The sequence below is a fragment of the Lactuca saligna genome, chromosome 9 (genome assembly GCF_052625555.1).
Source record: "Lactuca saligna cultivar CGN05327 chromosome 9, ASM5262555v1, whole genome shotgun sequence".
NCBI lineage: Eukaryota > Viridiplantae > Streptophyta > Magnoliopsida > Asterales > Asteraceae > Lactuca > Lactuca saligna.
Genome location: NC_136425.1, coordinates 21,585,952 through 21,595,584, shown reverse-complemented (window position 1 = coordinate 21,595,584; position 9,633 = coordinate 21,585,952). Strand labels below are relative to the sequence as shown.

General features: G+C 31.2%; 1 protein-coding gene and 1 pseudogene across 1 annotated transcript; one reads left to right on the top strand and one right to left on the bottom strand.

The window, feature by feature from the left end:
- Positions 1–503: 503 nt before the first annotated feature.
- Positions 504–2,874, bottom strand: LOC145016070 (protein FAR1-RELATED SEQUENCE 5-like; annotated as a pseudogene).
- Positions 2,875–6,955: 4,081 nt separating this feature from the next.
- Positions 6,956–8,718, top strand: LOC145017474 (non-specific lipid transfer protein GPI-anchored 2-like). Its single transcript, XM_078975503.1, has 3 exons — positions 6,956–7,590; positions 8,219–8,278; positions 8,439–8,718. The coding sequence occupies exons 1-3, from the start codon at positions 7,197–7,199 to the stop codon at positions 8,582–8,584; spliced, it is 600 nt and encodes a 199-aa protein (XP_078831629.1). The 5' UTR covers positions 6,956–7,196; the 3' UTR covers positions 8,585–8,718.
- The last annotated feature ends 915 nt before the right edge of the window (positions 8,719–9,633 follow it).

Here is a 9,633-nt window from a genome sequence, read left to right as displayed (position 1 = left end):
CAAAATACCATCATAATTCTGTTTTTTTCACAAAATACCCTCATAATTTTGTTTTTTCACAAAATACCCTCATAATTTTGTTTTTTTTCACAAAATATCATCGTTCTTCTATTTTTTCACAAAATACCCTCATAATTTTGTTCTTTTTTTCATAAAATACCATCATACTTTTGCTTTTTTCACAAAATACCCACATAATTTCGTTTTCTCACAAAATACCCTCATAATTTTTTTTTTCATAAAATACTATCGTACTTCTGTTTTCTCACAAAATACCCTCATAATTTCGTTTTTTCACAAAATACCTTCATAATTTTGTTTTTTCATAAAATACCATGATAAACAATCAACAAATTTCATTCTAAAATATTAGAATTGTTAAAAAACTTCTAAATTATCCATACACCGTTTATGTCTAAAACATGAAAAAGGTGAAGTTAACCCAAAAAATGTCATGAAGCATCTAGTTTTTCTTTTGCTCACAGAAACAACACATCTCATCATTATGTTTCTTGCAACGATTCATCCGCCTGATACATGAAAAACATAAAAAATTGTTAATGTGATTATTAGAGTTCTGAATCATGAATAGTAAATTATTATTATAATTACCTTTCTTTTTAAACAACTAGTAGCATAATGATCTAATCCTTGATAGTAAGAGCATGTTTGTTTTTTGGGGGCTTCTAAAGAAGACTTGATTCTACTTGCAAGTTTAGGACGCCCTTTTGTAGTAGTTGGACTAACAGGATCGCGGACAAATAACTGTGGCATCATATCTATTTGCGAAACTCCCATACAAGAACCTTGAGATGCATTCTCTAAAGACATAGATTTCTTTCGATTTGTTTGATCATCTAAAAGACTTATCAATAGCGTATTGACTTTTTGTATCTCTAAAGGGGAGTCTCTAGCTTGTTCAATTAGTTTTGTAAAATTTGAACGGACACACCATAGTGTGTAGGCACTAACTTCATTTTCAGTATTCATTTCTCCGAGTCCGATACTAGCACTACCTAGTTTGTACCTAGCATTAAGGGTCTATCGTGGTAAAATATAGTGACTCGGGAGTTCCTTAACATGCTTCTTCTTCATCACATATAGGCTATGTTTACATAAAATCCCATTTGTCTCATACTTCGCACAGGAACATGTGACGTTGACATGATCGAAAGAACGAAAGGTAACAATGCGCCAATATTTTTTATCAACATCCAATTGCCCAACTCGATATGTGCTTTCCACTGTAGTTTTTCCTATAGTCTCATGAGTCAAATTGGTAATAGCTTCAGTCCATTCTTTTTTGAAAGTATCAAACATCTTTCTAGTATAACATTGACCTGCTTTTGCTTCGATTGGATGCACTGAAGAAAGAAACGGCCTCGAGTTCATAGTCTTGAAGTCTTCATCTTCTTCGGCGGCCCTTCGAGACTCAATTGCTTTGTCGTATTGTACAACAAATTCATTCAACAGGGTCCTCGAATTAACAAATCCATCAAAAAATGAATTGATACTCTCACTTCGTCCGGTTGTTGTCATACCAGCAAAGAAAGTATCATTCAAGAAGGGTTTAGCCCAATGTATACGTTGGTTATACATGTCACTAATCCAATAGTTGCTTTCCAGTTCATACTTAGTACTCATAACCTCCCATGTTGCTTCAAATTGTTCAATGGTGTCACTATTTACCCATTGTTTGTGTGTTTCTTGAAAATCACTGTAACGGGAAACATATGATCTAAGGTGCTCAATTTTATGTTTCATGATATGCCATGAACAAAAACGATGTCGAGTATTCGGAAACACCTTTTTTATTGCATTTCCCATTGCTTTGTCTTGATTAGTAATAATTGCCTGCGGATACTTGTCAAACATACATTTGAGGAAATGTTCAAATAACCATTCAAATGTCTCTTCCTTTTCGTTTTCAAGCAATGCTCCACCAAAAAATATAGACTGTCCATGATGATTCACTCCAGTAAAGGGAGCAAAAGGCATCTTGAATTTGTTAGTCATATAAGTGACATCAAACATAACAACATCTCTGAATTTTGTATAGGCATCTCTTGATCTACCATCAGCCCAAAAGATATTTCTAGGATACCCATCATCAGACAAATCCACGACAAAATACTGGTCACTGTCAACTAATGTTTTATCTTGAAAATGTTTTATAAGTCCATAGAAATCCTTTCCTCTATGTTGTTTTCGATGCTCAAATAAGACATCAGCACATTGCTTTGAAGTTACATCAACTACATTTGAGGTTTTCATTGTGTTAACAGCCTTTTTAATCTGAGAAGGTCTCAACCTTGCTTCACCAAATTGCACCATAAGCGATTTACCTTCTATTGAACGGTGGAAATTACTATGCGATCGATGCTTCATAACCTTCGTAGGTGTCATGGTCAAGTCGTGATTGTGTATGTCATTAAAGGAGTCCACCAACCATTTCCCATCCTCCTGTCTTGTTATTCGAATCTTTGCTTGACATCCGGTTCTCACATCTCTACGACGTTTTTTCTCATTTTCACTTGAATCATTTTTGTCCATCCGTTTAAAACCTTCTTTGTTGCATACATATATCTTCCGAAAAGGCTCATTTGTTTTAGGATTTTTAATTGTGTCATCTCTACGTATACCAAAGCCATGCAAAAATGAATAATCATTATAAAATGTATAGGCATCATCGGTTGTATCAAAAATCTTTCCCAATATCGTTTCATCATTAATATCATCTTCATCAAATTCAATGTTCACACCGATACTGTTTATTTTTTCATGGTCATATGTTGCTTCCATGTAATCATTTGCGTAAATATCTTCGGTTATATATGGTTCTATAGCTTGATTACTTGCTTCGGCTTCACTCATTATCACCAGCAGTAGACAACGATGCATATTTCGAAATAAAAGATTAACACAAAATTGTTTTATATTGAATATAATGGAAACATTATACATAAAAAAAAACATAATAACAAGCAATGGCAATGTCTAAAAACAACAATGTCACTTTTAAAATTCATGAACAAAAAAGATTCATTAAATAATAAAGAACACTGTAACAATAATCTCGAATATTAAATTCTAAAAAACTTTAATAATCATATCAATGTTAGTTTTAGAAAAACTACTTGGAAGTATTCTTAACCAAAACATGGGATATTTGTAGTTTTTGTAGCATCATACTTCCGTTTAAATCACATAATGGCAGCCAAATTTCAATTTTAAGTACAAATGAAAACTAAGAATAAAGAACTACAAAAGTTAAATAGATTGGGAAAGTAATACGTTCTCATCAGATGTAATGCTGTTGTAAAAGAGCTCATCCAAAGTTCAAAGAATTCTTCTAAAAAAATCATTCATTAAAATAATTTACAACCGATTCCAATTGAAATAAAAGATCCAAACTTTGAAACTTCACAATTAGTTCATGTTGCTGATATTTAGTAATCATATACACATAACATAGGCCATAAAACACGAGATCAATGACTTACTTGGAAGTGGTCTGGAAGAAAAAACAGGGGATGCTGCGATTTGTAGTTTTTAAAGATCTAATCAAACCCAATTCGTTATGAGTTGTGATTTCTAAGAACTCGCTGAATTGAATTCCAATTTGAATAAACTCGTTAATGGTGAAATTCGAAATTACTAGACTGTTTGTTTTTTTTTTTTTTTTTTTTTTTTTTTTTTTTTTTTTTTTTTTTTTTTTTTTTTTTGAAATCGGTTTCTGTGAAGTCGGTTTTTCTTTGAATGGAGATTTCTTTTTTTTTTTTGAAATCGTTTTTTTGCAATCGATTTCTTTGAATTCGGAAACTCTTTTTTTTTTTTTTGTGATAAGCAGCCGATTATTGGATTGATCAAGGAAGACGTGATTTGCAGCCGATCATCAAGCGTATCATGGAAGACGTGTTTTGATGTTATCACTTATCAGTAGTTGTGTTTAATTAGGAACATAGCAAATAATTTATGGAAATTGTATTTTTTTATTCTTTTGAGAAATTTAATCCAATAATCGAAACTATGTAGTTTTGATATATTCATTATAATCTTCTTAAACTTCAACCACTAACTGAATTTACTTTCAGTATTTCCAAAATTTCACTACTATCTTCCTCTTACATCACATATTTTTGTCGAACACTACTAGGCTATATATATTATAGTTGAAAATGAAAATTATGTAAGAGGACTATAAATGTTAAATTTATAAAAATCTTCGAAGTGAATCAAGTTAGAAGATGAATTATAAGAACATTGGATAATTACAATATATATATATATATATATATATATATATATATATATATATATATATATATATATATATATATATATATATATGATACAAAACGACGTAGTATAGTAAGTTTGGGTACCTAAGCTTATATACCCTTAAGGGTATATTCACTTTTCCCATATATATATATATATATATATATATATATATATATATATATATATATATATATATATATATATATATATATATATATATACCTTTTTGTAATCCTTAATTCTAATTAGTTGTTATTATAAATTAGTTTGTTTTATTATTTATTTATAACTAAATTATCAAACTTATACCAAAAAAAGGGGCAAAAATTCTAGCCTGAGATGAGGATCTTACAATAATCTAACCCTTGTTTCCAGGATTTTTCACAAATACACAAATACAACCCTTGTTTCCGTCATTTCTTTGATTACAACAAGCAATTCGTAATATTCTACTAATCTGAAAATGAGTTCATCAAAGGTAATGTTCCAAATAAAGTTACCGTGTTACGTAAGGGTGTTTACATTATGCACATGTTGTCATGAGGCCTACTGAAGATTTTAACAACAGAAATATGAAAAAAATCGTATCCTAACCTTCTAATACAAAACATTCCACAGTTGTTATAAGAATTCCGTAACCGTTCTTTGCATTCCAGACAAAAAATATAGTAATTCCTTCTCAAAACTGTAGTAAGAAATCATACACTAACCTAGTATGTCGAATCCATAGACGAGGTCTGAAAATATTTTAGAAGTTTCCACAACGGCGTTCCGGTAGGAGATGGGTCCCATATACATAGGAGGAGACCAGACAAATAAGTTTTGACTCGATTCATTTAGATAACCTGACCAGAATTGGATCCGTATACCTTTAATTGTTGTATTTCATAACAAACTACGAAAATAAGTCGGTAATGACTTTATCTTAGTAAAAATGAATGAAAAGTTGATCCCGATATAAATGAAAATTCAATTTTAATTTTAGTTTATATAATCCTAAATTACATAAACAAAAATTGATGTAAAATAAATTTTGTTACAATGCACCGTCTAGTTGAAAGTGGGAAAGAGAAATATTATCTTTTGTTGTTGGTTGTGACTGATCCTCGATCTTTCTGATAAATTTCTAACATATCAAATTTTGGATAACGACAAGATCGTATAAATCTCAAACGTAAATCGTTCAAGTTGTATTCGGAAAAGTATATCTATCTGTTAGTAATGTTGTATTATTTAATTTTTCTTAAAGGATCTAATATTTATATCTAAGGAGATGATTTTTATTTATTTATTTATTTATTTATTTTTTTCTGTTTGTGTATCAACATATGTATTATAATTTATTAATTAATATATAGAGATATGATAAATTGAAGCCCGATTAGTCATGTCTAATCGTTAGACTCCGGTTATGTCCAATGACATGGGCACATGGCTATACATGTGACAAGGAATTGAACTTATTGAGTTGTGCAATAGTTGCTCACTTGCTTGTCAGATTATTTGATGAAGGCGCATTAAATAGACAATAGGGAGAACAATGTACTTTTATTTTTCAGTCTAGAATTATCAGAGTCAATATGAAATTAACTTTTTAGGAATATTGTACCAAGCATATGGTTTAATGTAAGGTTATCAATATCATGGTATCAAAATTTTAACTAAGACTATTTTACATTTTGTAAGATGGTGATTATAAGATTAGATCAAGATTGAAAAATCTTAACCAAAATGAGATCGTATTCAAGTTTGTTCGTAATGAAAAGTTATTAAGAATAATTAACTAGAAAAAAAAACAAGAACATTATGATTATGTACAAGTTAGACATAAAATTACAATATATATATATATATATATATATATATATATATATATATATATATATATATATATATATATATATATATATATATATATATATATATATATATATATATATATATATATATCTCATGAGTATGTATCTACGTGAGAAAGCGAGAATATTTTAAAAAAAGTTTGACATAAAGGGATTCACAAACGAAATTCCACTATTGATGGCCACATATTGGTGTAGAGAGTTGCACCAAAAACAAGTTGCTTTTTCTAAACGAGTTGACATAAAAGCTAGCTATATGCCTTTTGGATACTTTCAACCGTTTACTTGGTCTAGAAAAATATCACCGACTTTTGCAATGGCCTATTATCGGATGCCTATGGGACCATAATGTGTAATGCATACGAATATTGAACATAACATTACATATGGATTGATATTTTATTTGTGGTTCTTGATAAAACCGAATAATTTAGTGTTGATAATTCCGACATTGTAATGGTTAAATAGAATGTAAGGTTTCTTAACATGTTTTGTTTTAATTTTTACTTTATTTTGTTTATGTTTAGAGGTCGTTCAGTGACTGAATCACGTTGAATTCTGATAGATCATATGTTTTTTATTTTTTCAGAGATCGTTCAGAGACTGTATCAAATGCGCTGAATACAAACCGATTCAAAGTGACCATGAATCATAAGTTTCACTCATAGAGTTTATCAAATATGTATTTAACTTTGTTAAAAATAGAGAAATAGAAAATGCAAGCTTTTTTGAAGCTGACAACCGCCTAATAAAGGTTGAAGTCTACTATCATAAATGTTTTGGAAAATAAAAACCAAATAAAGAAGCATAGGTAGGTTGGAGATGAAAGTGGAATTTAATATGGACAGGCTGAAATTAGGCCATATCTATCCACCTTTCTCACTCAATGCTATCTAACTACCATCACTACTCTATTATATACATCAACACTTCAATACCATTTCTTTACTCTTTCACACATTAACTTCCCATCCACCATCACCACCACCACCACCACCACCACCCTTATCTCCTATCTTACTTCCACGACACTACCACCACCGTTTTCCGGCCATGGTGATCAAATCAAACACCATCATTATGGCCGTTGCCATGTTGGTGGGACTGATTTTCGCCGGGCTTCCATGTTTCAAAGCACAGTCACCAGTCGGAGCTCCGATGATGTTGCCTGGTGCACCAATGGCGATGGCACCAGGACCTGATTGCATGACCGCATTGTTTAACGTTTCAGATTGTTTGAGTTTTGTTCAAATTGGAAGTAATTTGACTAATCCCGACAAAGCATGTTGTCCGGAGGTTGCAGGGTTGCTAGAAAGCAACCCTATATGCTTGTGTCAACTGGTCGGTGGAAGTACTGCTAAAGATTATGGAGTAGATATCAATCGGGCTCTCTTGCTTCCTAATGCTTGTAAATTAGAAGTTCCTTCTATTAACGCATGTCCTTCAGGTTAATATTATCTCTCTACCATTTGTTTGCTTCTTTTTATGTAAAAAAAATTCAAAACGTTACTAATTAATTAGTTTATCGGTTTCGAAATCAATGTCGAAAACGTAAGTACTCTATTTTAGCAACTAGAGTTGACAACTGGAATGTTAGTCTTTCGTCTTTCCATACTCGAGTTGACTAATCTTATATCTAATTGGTCATATCACAAGATTTAGAAAAATGTGTTGAATCTTTTGATGATCTTCTAAATCGCTTTCTTTAAAAAGATTAGATTGCTACATTTAGTCATAGTTAAGCATAGTTAATACATTAATTATGTATTTACATGTATAAAAAGGACAAAAATTAAGGAGATAGGCCAAACTACATATATCATTGATTATTTAATTCATATCACTTTTTAATTCACAATACCAGTAACTTTCTTTCTCTTTCACATTAACTGATTCACCGAAATACATTAAAGTTGCTGGGTTATCTTGTCTACATGTACGGATACATTGAATAACTCCAAACTTCATAAATCATTTAAAAAAATAGGGTCTTATGGTTTTTTTTTGACACACTCATAAATCATGGGTTCAAATCTCTTAATGTACATTTTCTCTTTTTCTTTGATATTTCACAGCTTCTCCAGTAGCAGCTCCAACACCTAGCTCAGCAAGTGAAGCACCTAGATCAACAACAGGTAACTGGTTTCAAGGATAATTACTTCTAAATTTAGATAACACCATCATTATGATTTAGCTTTATAAACATTAAACAACATTATGTTTCCTTCTATAATACCACAGTCCACAAACTATATGAAAGCATATATATATCATTAATGATTATGAATTAAACAGCTAGTCCAGGGCCAGCTGGAGAAGAAGGGTTGAGCCCAACTGCATCTGGAAACGGTGGCAGCAATGGAGCTTCTAGCTCTGCAATTCACGATCTTTCGACACTAATTTGTTTAGCGGCTGCTATCTTCATAGCATACTACTTTTAATTTAATTCTTTTACTTTACGATATGCAACTCATTGTCCACATTTTTCATATTCTATTATATCATATGTATGTAAACATTAATTCACACATTTCGTGCTCGAATTTACTCAATAATATGTAGTGAGTTTTATATATTTTATTTGTAGCCTGTAAGGATTATTATGTCAGTCCAACTTCAACCGCAACATCAATAGAAAAAAAAAATCACTAACATGATGTTATAATACCACCAAAATGCAATTCTTATCCCAACTACATACCAAAAATCATATTTTTGTCAGAGATATTAATTAAAAAAAACGACCACTTGTTAACCGAGAAGTCAAAAAAAAAAAAAAAAAAAAAAAAAAAAAAAAAAAAAAGAAGGTATTTTGGCAAAAATAATAAGCAATGCCCCGAGATCCATGTGGTATTAGGGATGAGCATAGGCGGGTACCCGCCTCATTTGGCGAGAACCGGAACCGGTGGTTCCTAGAAAGTTAGAACCGGATCCGGAACCGCTCTAGGCGGTTGTTAAATTTTAGGAACCAGTCCCGGAACCGGCGGTTCCCGTTCCGGGAGCGGGTAACCCGGTTATATTAACTTTGTTAACCTTTGTCGATAAAACCGCAACTTAGTTCGATCCAAATCGAATTAATTCGGACCAAAGAGAGACAAAATTAGACCAATATATTCTAAACCGGTTTAACTAACACACATATTTATATGAAATACTATATATATATATATATATATATATATATATATATATATATATATATATATATATATATATATATATATATATATATATCGGTTTCGGCGGGTATCCAGCGGGTAGCGGTTTCGAAAAAATGAGAATTGGAACCAGAACCGCTTAAAGCAGTTCCAGTTCCAGAACCGGCAGTTCCGAGGCAGTTCCAGTTCCAAAAACGAGTACCCGGTTCCGATGCTCATCCCTATGTGGTATCCATATGTGTAGTTGGTTCCTTATTTAAAGGAAATCCTAATTATGATACCCACATTTCATGAAATAAATTAAATGATATTTATTGGCAAACAATTTTATT

Coding starts and splice junctions, on each gene's coding strand:
- LOC145017474 (XM_078975503.1), top strand. CDS start 7,197: ATGGTGATCAAATCAAACACCATCATTATGGCCGTTGCCATGTTGGTG. Junction 7,591..8,218: donor TATTAACGCATGTCCTTCAG/GTTAATATTATC, acceptor GATATTTCACAG/CTTCTCCAGTAGCAGCTCCA. Junction 8,279..8,438: donor AGCACCTAGATCAACAACAG/GTAACTGGTTTC, acceptor TGAATTAAACAG/CTAGTCCAGGGCCAGCTGGA.